This window comes from Pleurodeles waltl, chromosome 10 (genome assembly GCF_031143425.1).
Source record: "Pleurodeles waltl isolate 20211129_DDA chromosome 10, aPleWal1.hap1.20221129, whole genome shotgun sequence".
NCBI classification, from domain to species: Eukaryota; Metazoa; Chordata; class Amphibia; order Caudata; family Salamandridae; genus Pleurodeles; species Pleurodeles waltl.
In genome coordinates, this window is record NC_090449.1 from 512,645,725 (window position 1) to 512,659,852 (window position 14,128).

The 14,128-nt window shown below is 42.6% G+C and overlaps 1 protein-coding gene across 6 annotated transcripts in view; it reads right to left on the reverse strand.

Moving 5' to 3' along the window:
- KIF9 (kinesin family member 9) overlaps positions 1–14,128 on the reverse strand; it is a 483,408-nt gene that overhangs the window by 427,188 nt on the left and 42,092 nt on the right. For all 6 annotated transcript variants that reach the window (XM_069210940.1, XM_069210938.1, XM_069210939.1 and 3 more), the window contains one exon: positions 5,090–5,187. In XM_069210940.1, the coding sequence (XP_069067041.1) occupies positions 5,090–5,185 (96 nt within the window). In that variant the 5' untranslated portion in view covers positions 5,186–5,187. The remainder of the gene's footprint in view (positions 1–5,089; positions 5,188–14,128) is intronic.

Genomic DNA, 14,128 nt, shown 5'->3' on the forward strand with positions numbered 1-14,128 from the left:
CCTACGGAGTCTGAGCTAGAGACCTCTTTCCAAGGTAACAAGGATTGGGGGCTCTTCTCAGGGACATGGCATTGGCAGATTAGGTTTAACATACCCAGCTCTCCTTTAGGTAGAAGGTTAGGTCTATCAGAATAGGGTAATAGGAAATATTATACACTCCTTGTCTTTCCATGTTACTGCAAGATGGTGGGGGTCCTTATAATCATGACTCTTGTTTTTACAATTCTGTCACTTGTACTGTTCATTATCGTAATCATTGCAGCCCATGCCATTTACCACAGATTGCAGATTGGATTGAATAAAAACTATTGAAACATTACTGCATCTTCGTTATAGCCTGTGTTTGGTTGAAACATGATGGATCTGTGAGAAAGGGGTGATCTCCGTTTAACCACAACACTACTTGAGATGTCATATTCTTGAGTCCATGCGTAAAGGCTGCCACAAATCACCTTTAACTGTTTGGGTTTTTGGTGAGGTACTGCTAGTGAGCCGGAAGGGTTGGGACTACAGTTGCGACTTGTTGTAGGATAGGCTTAGTCACCTACAAACATAAGTACTGTCATCCTTAAACCAGCAGTCTTGCCTAGAGCAACAGCCCAACTACGATAACACCAAGGACTAGTCCTGTGTTTCACCCCTAGTCATTCACCTATACTTGCATCAAACAAATATCTGCAATACAGACCAAGCTGGGGAAGATACATGTGGTCTTTCACCCTCTTCAGAAGGGAAGGAGACAAACCTGATTTGAATGAATACTGTATATGAATATTCATGCACCAGCATGAAGAAGCAAAAGTCAGCTGACTATCTCAAACTATATCACCGGAATCACAATACAAGTGAAATGGTATATATACCACATATTTTGTTAATATGGTTACATTTTACAGAAGACAGCCAATGTATGAGTCAGATCAGTAAATTCACAATAGTAAATGAAAAGGTTTAAGAACTTTCCTTCCAATAGAGACTTGACTTCTGACAGACCTTTGATTCAGGGTTGGAAGACTCGGGCCTGATGTACAAAGCTCAAGGCTGCAAAGCAGTCACTGTTTTGCTATTTTGAAACTCAGGGTTTTTTATTGCTCTGTGAAGGTTGTACAGATCTGCTGTAGCACAAAATTGACTTTTGTTAGAGTTTTGTGAGCTTTGGCCTGCATTCGCTCCAAACCTTGGTTTCACTCCCCGTTGGTGTGATAAGAGTGAATGCTGCAGTGTCATCCAGCTGACACCGACTCCACGGTGAGCCTAGATCCTTGCAGCCTGCCTTTTCAACACATTGGAGGATCTTCCCCCGACTGGGTGCTACACTGGTTTCTGCTGCTTAGGGCCCATTAATGGCACCTTGCATGTCATTCATTAGCATTCACTTTCTTGGTTGTTCATCTTCTTGGGCGTAAGCGTTTTTTATTAATTTTGTGTGTTTTGCTTACTGCCATCACACCCATCATGTTGTGTTCTTGCTCAATCTACTGACACTATTTATGTTCCCTCATTTAGCTCCCACATGGGGTTCCCCATGTAAGTACCCTCTTCACTTTAACTGTCACTTTTGGTGTGCACACTGGTTGTTCTCACTCCAGACACCAACAGGTACGACGTCAACAATTGATTATCTTGAAGTGCCACTGTAGCCACATAGTACGGAGTAGTTATTGTGTTTCACATTCTTTCGGTCCTGATGAGACCCCACACTACATAGGGGGTCAAAATGTTGTTGACATATACAAACGAACCAGGTATTCGGACCCTTTGATTCACACAAGGGCTCGTTTCATTGGCTAATAATTTGTCAGTGTGGTCGTTTTGTTTTTTGGAAACGTGTATTTATTTTGTGTAATGTCCGTAGAATTGCTATGTCTTATGTTGTTTTTCTTTCTATTCTTTTGTTCACGTGGGGCACGGAGCACATCACATTTTGTATTTATTAAAATAGAGTAATTTTCAAAAACAATGATTGTTTGACCTTTTTCCTTCATATTGACATCCTTGAACAGTATGACAGTATTATTGTATTCTGCCATTGTGCTTGTCTACATATATCAATATATCGTTTATCCATATACATTTCCAATGAGAACAACTATTCTTCTGTTAGAGTTTAATGTCCTGGTTCGTGCAGAGTAGGGTTACCCTTGTTTTTTGTTAATAATGATTAACATTTTCTATATCGCATTGCAGCCAGAGACATAATGAAACAGTTGGGGTGCAATCTAATACTCAGCTATAGTTCTCATTTAGAGGATGGGCTTTCATTATCGGTAATGCCCAGAATTGGTATCTACTTTGTCTCTGTCAGAAGGTGCAGTGCTATCCCCGATTTACAATTTAAACCCATGAGGAAATGATGCTTGAACTACCTTTTTAGAGTAGCAGTGAGACAACAAATAAATATGCTGTAATATTGTAGTATGCTTAAAAATCCACTGAATGTGGTCAGTAGTTGTTAATGTAATTACGGCACTTGCTAGCTGCTGCCTTCTAACTGATGACCTACGTGTATACCAACAATATGCCAGTATTGACACACCTAATCTGAAATACACTTCAACAGCGGAGATATGCTTGTTTTCCCATAAAGAAATTGCATTACACACTGAGAGGAAAGCTTGAATTGTTTTTTCATTTGCTTTATAATGCTTTAATGGATGCAAAGGTCTAAACTCAAGACTATTGCCTGATTTTAAGGTAACTGTCAAAGCGGCGTCAAACAGGAAGGAAGGATTTAGACACACAAGTGATTGCGAAACCTACAAAGACCATGGTTCTTCCCCCTTCTGATCCACTAAACAAGGAGCCAACATGAAAGGAAGACCTAAGATATGGCATGCCTGCATCCTCTTCAAACTATAGATTTGGTCATGGAATGCACGCTTGTCATTCTAGGAAACGAATTATGGCAAATCTGCTTCAATGATACTTAGCTTCCTGGATAATAATGGTAGTTATGTATCATGGTCAACCCGTTTTACATTTTCGTTTCCCTGTTCTAAATACTCTGAATACACTTCAGGCCTGATTTAGAGTTTAGCAGAGGGGTTTCTCCATCACAAACGTTACGAATATTCTGTGCACCGTATTACAAATTCCATAGACTATAATGGAATTGTAATATGGCAGATGACTGAGAAACCCCTCTGCCTTCTCAACTTGCCGGTGCTTTCCATTGTGTGTCTAAGAACTTTTAAAATTCTGTTAGTGATGCTGCCCCCTACCATTGTTGGTTGCAAGGTAGTTTCATATATTCATCACAACTTCTCACCACAAAGCTAGCCTCATGGTTAATTGGTACAGGCCACATGCCCCCAATAATATGTTAATATTCTCCTCTACATTTAAACCACTACTGGACATAATGGTCTCTATATAGGCTCCACTCTCTCTTCTGTATTGTAAACTATGTGGGATGAATTAATTGCATATCTTCCTTGCATATCTGTGCATATGTTCCCTGATGTGGACTGACTACTAACCTAGTATCTCCCCTCTGTTCTCATGGTCATACTCGTGTTCCTTCTTGTTTTTTCGCCTGCCCCACCCATTTTGGAGAATATGTTTCCCATTTTCATTTACTCCCCTCGCACTTCATCCTTTTGGAGTTATAGCCTCCACCTCTAGAACTAAACACAATACTCCCTCTCAACATGAAGCAATATTCCGAATGTGACCACTAAAACCAGACCCAATACTGAAATGTCGACTAAGAAATGATTTATACAGGGGTGATATAGTTTGCTGTTCCTGCTGTTTAGGCCTTTCCTTTGCACCAGAATGTACCACTGGTGGAATGCTTTGCCTTGTTGTGCTTGTTGAAAACTTTTTGCTGTTGGACAGGGGTTAATTTGAGTCGGTGGTCGCAGGTGGGGCCCACTGGCACCCATTTTTGGGGCCCAGCACATATTTCTCCTTACCCAACTTTCATCCATAGCATAAGAGGGAAAAACACAAAAGGGTGAAAGAGAAAGATGGAAAACAGTGATCATAGGAGAAAGCAGGGGTGAAAAAGAACCTGCAAGAGTGCGACGAAGAGGCAGGGAGTGGTCTTTGGAGGAGGTGTTAATCCGTACCAAAAGTGACGGTAAAGTGACAGATATACCACCAGCCGTATTACGAGTCCATTATATCCTATGGAACTCGTAATACGGCTGGTGGTATATCCGTCACATTTGGGACGGATTAACACCTCCTCCAAAGATGTAATAACCCCCCCATATGATGCAATTGCAAGCAGTGGCATAACAAAGGCCCCCGCAGCACCCTCAGTGCACTGTGTATGAGTGGCAGGCCCATTACTGGGTTCAGAAGGCCCCCCGCCTCCACGTACCGCAAGTTTTGTTACGCTGGTGATTACAAGTGCTGAGATAAAATGATCACCTTCTGTATTTTTTTTTCCACAGGAAAACCTCCAAAATCCACGATGTGCCCCACTTTCTGGGGAAAACTCATAGCTGGTACTCTTTATCACACCTGGTGAATGTCAAGCCTTTGATTTCTCTAGGTGCAATTACTAGCACAAAACACCCAGTGCACTCTTAATCGAGACTCCAGAGGAATTCATTTCGGACAGTTTGCTATGCAAGTGCTTACTACATAGGACACCATCACACTTGGACTGCTTTCATTAGCGGCAGTCCTGAGACCACTCATACTCAACCAGACTCAATGAAGAGGCACGACTAAGTAGGGCAAATACTTAGAGACCTTCTTTAGAAAAGTCCTGTATACTATTTTCCACCCCCTCCTTTCTTTCACTTCCTTACTCCCAGTAGTTCAGCAAGGGCACCATGTGCCCTCAGGAAAGCAGCGACAATACCTCCTCCATCCCCCAGGTTTAGAGGTATAAAAATAACATACAGCTCTTAATAGAGGGCATTAGGTCCCTTAGATCAGCAGGTGCCACTGCACCTGATGTACTATAACAACTACCCCTTCACCCTGATAACTGGGGTAAAGATGCGATATGGCATTTGAACTGTGCGGTGCTGGTTGCAAGGTTTTAACAATTAAATTAAAAAAAGATCCATATAAGAACTGCACATAAACAAGATAGACAAATAAGAAAATATATAGGAACATATTTTACCTTGTTGTCTGTCCCGACTTTGATTATTTCTTGAGCGAACTCAGGCGTGGGTCTAACTCGGACAAAAACACTGATATTGCTGTTTTTGACACTCATGACTTAAAAAGAGAAATGGAAACTAAGTGTAAATGGAATGTGAGATAATTAACATCATTTTTAGGTTTGATATTAGTCAAGAACCTTTGACTTTACTAAAATGTATTATACAATATAGCTGTAGGCTCTTTAAGCCAACCCTCTTCATCCATTGGTCTGTTATTGTGTCATTCACATTTTTTTACTCACTGCAGCATACCTCATGGAAGAATGGCTCAGCCAACGTCAGTCATTGGCAAACGTCACTACGAGTGATAGTATTCTTCCCCTTCACAAGGAAAACCTCCACAAAAAAAGTAGTTCCCTTCAGTGCATGGCTACTATGGCAATTTGTGCTTTTTATGACCAAAAATATTTTTCATTTTAATCAAATGTTTTAGGTTGATGAGGGCCAGGCAGTTTCCCCAACATTAACATTTTGCAAGAATCAAGAACAAACAAAACAAGTACTGATAAAAAGCTGTTGTACAACTACAGACCTGTTGGCTTTGCCAATACTCGTTTTAAACATGTTAGGTAAAAATGAACCATAATGCAAAAATGTAAACAGTACAATTAGCACATCACACAATAAACAATGGAGGGAGGATCAGAAGAGAATGGTGTTAGGCATGTGAGACAGGCACGTGTGTGAATCCCAATTGCTAGAAAACTGAGTGATTACAATGAGAAAAAAATCTTATGTATTATTAACAGATATAATTTTTTAAGACTATGAGTTCTGAAATTAAGGTGGTAAAAGTAGTGCTTGTTTTTCAATAGGATGGCCAGCGGAGGTCTGATAACCAAAAACCTTGGCATTTTAATCAGTCTGAATTGGCAGCCAGCATCAGGGCTTAAAACTATGATGTAATTAAGGGAATGCGCGTGGTACGGAATAGACAGGGGCAGCTCCTTTGTAATGGTGAAGGAGCGTCACCCCACTGGCTGAGCCAGCAGCTGAAAAAAATATTTTAATATTGTTTTATTTTTCAGCTGCTGGCTCAGCCAGCACGAGCAGGGAGAGACGTGGCTGGTCCAAGGGAGGGGAGAGGAAGAGGAGTGGAGTGAGAGCACTAATTGAGCATGACGGTTTGGCTAGCTGTCTTAGGCCACTCAAACTGCTATGCACACTTTGTTTAACACAGCCGGGTTGGAGAAACTGCAAACTCCAAGGCAGTGTCTGAGCGGCAGACCAAGCCGCTGAGACCAATCCTGGTGCCAATATCATGCTAAGTATAGCATGAGAGCAACACCAGGATTGCATGGGGAGCCTGTGCTGGTGTCCCAGAATATGCTGGGACACCATCAGAAGAGGAGTGCGAGGCAACTGGCGGCATTGGAAAAGGTATGTTTTTTTACTGTTATTAATTTTTGTTATTAATATTTATTGTCCTGCCAGCCTGCCCCACCCTTTGGGATTTGCGACGCTGCCATTGGAATAGCATCCTGTCATTACCTGCACTTTTTATTTTCCAAGTACTGAATATGTGTCCCAGGAAATTCTAACCACATTGAATACGATTAGGACTTAGTCTGTAGTGAGAAGCCAGCTTCAAATTAATTTTCATATTTACTTAGCGTTTTATAAATTCTTTTTAAAATAATCCTGCTGAGAATATTATTTCATGGAAAATCGCACATGTGCATTCATGAGTAAGCACATCCATGTTTCTATAGCACTTACTACGAACCTTTATATAACAGAACATTGGCATTTAATCCAACCAAGAAACAAAGGGGAAATGACACGGATAATACACAATGTACTATTTGTGATTATACATTAGTGAAATGGCTCTGAAATTAGTGGAGGATGACTGTCTGATGTCATCAGTGTTGTTACTTGAGATGTTATCAGTGAAGTCATAAATGATGTCACAGAACATGTCATGAGTGATGTCATATGTGAGGTCATAAGCAGTACATGGAGGGGGCGCAAGTTATAGTTAGCGCTGCCAATTATAAATGCTGAATTTTTTATTTATTTTTTTTTAGCTCAAAACGCTAACACTGTCACTGAGAAATTCACCTACCTATAACGTTACATTAACCTTTGGTTTCTTCAGTGAATTACTAAGGTTTTTTTAATCGAAAAACATATATTTTTATTATACCTAACTATAATGTTACTTTCACCATTGTTTTTTGCAGTGAATATATATATTAATATAATATTATTATTATATATACATATATATATATATATATACACACATATATATATATATATATATATATAAGATCAATTAGGTGACTTATTTAAGACTTTAGAGGTGCCAAGCATACCTTTCAATTCTGATTTGCAGGAGGAGCTGACACTTGCACCAAAAACCAGGACATGTATTGAAAATTTGAAAAAGCATTGGGATGCCGGGACAGTCCTCTAAAACCTGTGACTGTGCAAGGAAATCTGGGTTGTCTAGTCACCCTATACTTACCACCTACCGCCAAATCTACCAGGATGCAGCTCAACTGGGTAAAAAGAATTGATGCAAAAAAATGAATTGGTCCTACATGCCACATGTAAAAAGCTAGTAAAAATGGAAGTATAGCCCCATTCTCTTATTTCAACTCAGTAGATGCTATGCTAACTACCTGTTAGGACCGCCTTTGCTATTGTTTAAAATTACTGAAACAATTAGGCATGAATGTTTACGCTAATGTGGTGTTAGATTTCCAAAAACGCTGCACCATATTTACAAAGTGGCGCAATGCACGCATTGCATCACTTTGTAAACCCTTGCACCACATTATGCCTGCGCCAGGCATAATGAATGGAAGGGGGGCAGTTCCCCGTTAGGAGGCACAAAAAATTGCACCATTGTTCTTACCCCCGCTTATGTTCCTTAAAATTGAAACCTAGGAATCTTTTATGTGGACAGAATTTATCCGTAAGTCTTGTGAATATACATTCAGTCTAAGGGTCTAGCACCATTTCCTAGTCTTACATGTTTCCTGTTGCTATATTTATCAGTCCTCTAGCCTTTGAAACATTGTTACTATTTTGACAGTGGAAATAACTTTGTTTTCTTATGAATAGAATTAATCAGACTTTACAATTTAACCTTAATCACAAATCACATATAAAGCATTAGTAAATGCAAGAAATTTCCATGCTAAGCATCGTAGCATTTTAGCCATACGTATTTGTTTTGTACAGTTGTGATATAACACTACTGCATTGTGAACAGAAAGCATTTTTACTAAATTTTAGATGTCCCCATAACCACCCTCTGATTTTACCTCTAATGGTGTCTGAGCTATTTTGTTCTTTGATCTAATATTAATGGCATTGAAATGTTAAATGCTCCACGATTCCATCAGTTGATCCATTACAGAAACAAACTTTTTCAGAAGGTGGTCAACCTTCATAAATCCCCGTGGGTGCTAGCATTTCCTTTATACTAAGGAAGGTCTTCCATTTTTCCAAGGTAACCTCCCCTTGGGAGTATATTCTGGCAAGTCGTGTTACCTTTGAATTTATTTTGTTGGCAGAGTTGTGGTAATTTTTCCTCATTTGCATTACATTTCCTGTACACTTATTAGAACTAAAACACTTAAATGTACGAAGTGTCTTTTTTAAAATACTGGGGCAGCTCCTCTGCTATTGCAGAGAAGCGCTGTCCCCACCGCCAGCAGCACCTGCAAACCTTTAAGAATAAAACGATAATAAACCATGGTTATTATTGTTTTATTTTTAAAGGGGCAGGGCCATAAAAGTGCAGAACACAGGAGAGTGCACAGAGCACTCCCCTCAGTGCGCATGTATGTTTGGCCGGCCGTCTCGGGCTGCCAAAACTCATGCGCACAAGGGCTCTCTCCAACCTGCCACTGTGTTGCCGGGTTGGAGAGAGCAAACCCAGGTTCCCAGCCTGCCTTGGAGCAACCAGCCAGGGCGCTCCAGCCATTCATATCGCTGCTCTGAGCAGCGTTATGATTGCCCGCAGGGCAGGCTGGGAACCCGGGCCTGCAGTGCGGCACACTTAAGGTAATTTTTTTTATTTTTTATTTTTTTTTATCTTTGTTGTGTTTCCCCTGCTCCCTCCCCGCCTCTTTGCCCAGTTGCCAGTCGCAACTGTAAAATATTGAGAATTGCATTTGGGTATTTATTGGAAGATGGCTCTGTAGCTTGTGCCAAAGAACCCAAATAAACATCCTCCTCCTGGGCGTTCATGAGTGTCACTAATAGCCGAGTCACTGCACTTAAGATGGACAAGAAAGTTCCACTTGAATTTACCTTTAAGAACATAAAGGGCTCTGCCACAGGACAACTTACGAGTGAAGGTGTGTAGCTTGACTGAAATAATATCCTTCACTGAAAGTCAATGTAACTGCTGAAGCCGAAAGCTGCCATTAGGGGAAGCCTGTGATTGTATGTGTTATTACCCCACCCAGAATTACGGCTACATTGGGTCCTTGCAAAAGACTTCTACTGTCCCTTGTTGGATTCATTCCTGTCGGGTAGCATTTTCATTGGGACAAATGGGGGAACACTGGGTAGTGGGAATTTTCAATCAAACAATGAATCAATCAGTAGATTTGTAGAGTGCTACTTCACATCTGTGAGGGTATCCAGGTGCTGGCAGAGTCCAGTTGATTAGCCAAATAATAATGCTTCAGAGACTTTCTGAACTCTGGAAGAGATAGGGAGGTACGTAGATGAAAGGGTAGCTCATTCCATATCTTTACTGCTAGGAAGAAAGACCGACTGCCCCATCTACCAGATCGGATGTGGGGCATGAGGGTTAGAGAAAGGAGGTGTCTGATGGGCTGATGGAAGTTCAGGCTGTGGCTCAAGTAAGTAGGTGGGTCAGCAGTTGTGTAGAGGCCTTGCATGCATAGGTCAGGAGCTTGAACTTGCATCTTTTCTGTACAGGGAGCCAGAGGAGTTCCCTGAGGCAGGCTGTGATGTGGGTTCATCTAGGGAGATCCAGGACAAGACTGACTTCAGCATTTTGTATGGTCTATAGTTGTTGAAGGAGGTGAGCTGAGATCACTGCTTAGAGATCACTGCTGGGGTCCAGTCAGCTGGAGATAATGGCCTGGGTGATGGTGCGTCGGGAGCTTTGGGGGTAGCCATTTGAATATCTGACGAAGCATGCTGAGGATGAAAAAGCAGAAGGAGGAGACGGAGTTAACCTGAGTCATCATGGTTAACTTGTTGTCCAGAATGGGTCCTAAGATCCTGGCGCGGTCAGTGGGGTAGGAGTATGTCTGAGTTCTGAGGGCCAACAGGATGCTTCCCATGGGGAGCTTTTGCTTCCAAAAATCAGTACCTCTGTCTTGTCTGTTAAACTTCAGGCAGTTGTCCTTCATCCAGTTGCTGATGTAGTTGTGGAAGTTGGTGTTAGTGGTGTCTTCGGAAAGGGATAGGATGAGTTGTGTGTCTTCAGCATGGGATATGATGTTGAGTCCGTGGGTTCTGGCAATAGCGACCAGAGGTGTCATATAAGTGTTGAAGAGGGTGGGTCTGAGCAAGGATCCTTGGGGTACTCTACAGATAATTTCCTTGGGTTCTGAGGTGAAGGAAGGAAGGTGGACTTTTTGCGTTCTTCCGGTGAGGAAAGAGGTGATCCATCTAAGAGCGGCTCCATGGATGCCTATGTTGTGTAGTCTTGTGATGAGTATGTGGTGGAAGTCTGTATCAAAGGCTGCTGAGAGGTCTAGGAGGATTAGAGCTGCATTCTCTCCTCGGTCGAGTAGTGCTTGGATGTTGTCAGTAGCTGTGAGGAGGGCTTTCTTGGTGCTGTGGTTGCTATGGAATCTGGATTGAGAGGAGTCGAGTAGGAGGTTCCATTCCAAATGTGAGGAGAGTTGTTGGTTGATGGCTTTTTCTAATACTTTAGCAGGGAATGGGAGCAGGGAGATTGGTCGGTAGTTGTTGAGTTCGCTGGGGCCTGCCCATGTTTTTTTAAGTAGGGCATTGCCTTCTGCATGTTTCCAGTCCTGGGGGAAGGTGGATATGGCAACTGAGGTGTTGAAGAAGGTGGTGAATACATGGCTGAATATGGCTTTGTCAAAGCTGAAGATGTGGTGAGGGCATGGGTCGGTTGGGGCTCCTGAGTGGACCCATTTAATGATGGAGGCAGTGTCTTGTAGAGTGAGCTGGCTCCATTTTGTTAGTTGGATGTTTGTGATGGTAGCTGGGTTGTTGTGTTGCTTGAAGGAGTCAGTGGCCATGGGCTGGGCTTTGCAGGTTCTGTAGATGTTGGCAATCATGTTGTGAAAGACGTTTGCAAGGTTTTGCCAGAGTTCCTGTGAGGGGGTAATGTTGTTTGTTCTAGCTGAAGGTTTGGAGAATCCTTTAGCGATTTTGTAGAGTTTCTTGCTGTTATTTGAGCTTGATTAGATGCATGAGGCTAAGGCCTTTTTCTTTGATTATCTCAACTGCCTATAGTAGGGGTAGAGGGCTGTCTTGAAGGCGGTCTTGTTGGCTGTTCCCTTGCTGGTGTGGCTTCTCCTCCCAGTTATTTACAGTGTTGTTTAGCAGTTCTGAGGTCTTCGCTGTACCATCTAGCCTGCTTGGTGGGCCTTCTGTGGGTGTTGTTGCCAATAGGAGTGATGCTGTTGGTATAGTTGGTGATCCAGTTGTTGAAGTTTCTGATGTTCTGGTTTAGTTTGTTGGAGGAGATGGAGTGGATGGTGATGAGGGTGTTGAGACATGTGTCCTTTGAGACGTTGCTCCAGCTGTGGTAGGGGTTGTTGTGCAGACTGGGGGCGGAAGTTCATGAGCTGGTGATGTTGAAGTGGATGATGGAGTAGTCAGTCTAGGTAAGTTCCATACTGTGGCTGCACCTAATGCAATCGCTGGAGGTGGGGATGGGGGCTAGTGTGTGGCCTGCGGTGTGCATGGGGTTGTAAACAAGTTGGGTGAGTCAAATTTTGCTCATGCTGTCGAGTAGATTGGAAGTGTTGATGGCATTGTGGTCAGCGAGATGGAAGTTGAGGCTGCCAAGAAAAATGTAGTTCTTGGAGCCTATGGCGAGGGGCAATGAAGTCGGCAATGAAGTTGAAAAAGGGTGGACATGGCCCTGGAGGACGGTATGGGAGGGTGCCCCTGATGGTGGTTTTGTTGTCTCTTAGGAGTTGAAAGTTGAGGTGTTCCCTGGCAGGGGTGATGTCATTTGTTGTGGTGCATTAGATTAATTCCTTATGTATGATGGCTATCCCTCCACCAGGTTGGTTGATGCATTTGTGGTGGGTGATCTTGTATCCTTCATATATTGCAGTGGTGATGTTAGAAGCAGAAGTGGGCTTGGGCCAAGTCTCAGTTATGAAGAGGACATTGGGTGTGAGGGTGGAGATGAGGTTCCAAATCTCAGTGGTGTGTTTGCATAATGAGTGTGCGTTGAGAAAGGTGCATGAAAGTTGGTTTTTTTGTGCAGGTGGTGTCTCTGATGTGTTTAGGTAGGGCTGATCAGTGGGCTGGTGTGTGATTTGTGGCAGGTGAAGTGGCAGTGGATGCAGATGAAAGGTCCTACCATGGAACATGGGGTGGCCTGGTGGCAATTTGTTGTGGCAGTGTTTGTTGCAGCATCCAGGTTTGAGGGTGTAGAGCTTGACAATGGTATATCTTTGAGGGGTGGGAGGGCCAGGAGTCATGGCACAGGGTACAGTCCAGGCAAGGATGGGTGCAGACAGACTTGCCTTTGGTGCACCTTTAGCGTGCCAACGATACACCTGCTACACACGACCCCTATACAGTTGTGCTGCAGCTTGCATTAAGTAGGTCCTGGGGTTGGTGGAGTTTCTGTTGGTGAGAAGAACAGCGAATGGTAAAACGTGGGCACCCGGGAAAAACTTGATCAGGCTGGAACAAGCAGGAACTGGAGGTCACAGGCAAGTGGTAGGCTAGGTGTCCAGGTACGTTCCTGGTCTGGATTCCTTCATATTCTGGAAATTTCTGTCACAGGAATGCAAAGAAAATGTGTGTTTTTAGGTAAAGGTTGGAGTTGGCAGGGCATTGTGATTAAGAAAAGGTTGTGGGATCAATGCAAGGCAATCCCAATGTGTGGCCGCAAAGCCCAGGCACCAATATTCCAGCTAAGCCAGTGCCAAATTTGGCAATGGGGTAGGTGGAATATTGACTGGAAATGTTAATGCCTCAACATTCTGTTTGGGCCCTTTCCTTTCCCAGGCACTAGGTCCACCCAAACCAGTCGGATACCATTTTTATAAGAAGACATGCGGGAATGCTGAGCGGTCAGAAATGTCTGGATCCATGCAGATTCTGGATCTTTCCCTAATAAAAATGTGAGGCAAATGTGTGTTTTTAGCCAAAGGTTGACATTGATAAGGGCTTCTTGGTAAAAATATATATATATTTTTATATCCTTGTAAGTAAGATCACCCTGGAGTGCTTGGGATGTCTAGATTTTACAAATGCCTAGGTTTGGTAGGTGCCGCTGGGAGGCAGCGGAGCCCAGGCCCAAAATCCACAGCTGCCTATATTGCACAAAAGTGTCAGTTTTTAGTTGAACTATTTCATCTGTCCGTGTTGCATTTTGGGCGCTGTCGCAGGCGCTAATACTACCCATACAAGTGGGGTGCCATTTTTATTAGGAGACATGTGGAAACAAAGAATAGTAGAGCATTTGTTGTTGCCGCTTGCATTTCTGGCTTCTAAATGTAAGCCAGTGTGCAAGAAAGAAGATATTTTGAAAAATGCCCTCAGAATCACACAATAGTATGGGTACTCACAAATTCAGAGTTGTACAAATACTCTGCGTTTGTAAACTCAGTATCTTCTGTACATTACAGAAATATATATGGTTACTTCTTACCTACTTTTCATTACTTATATTTTACCATAGAATCGCTATAAAGGCGATACACAATGAAAAGTCATTATGAAGTACATCTCAGCTGCTGGCTCTGGGCACATCATGTTTTCTCATAAAAAACAAAATGCAGCTATATTTTCGTTTTTTCTGGATTCCTCAAGGGGTAATCTACTTATAG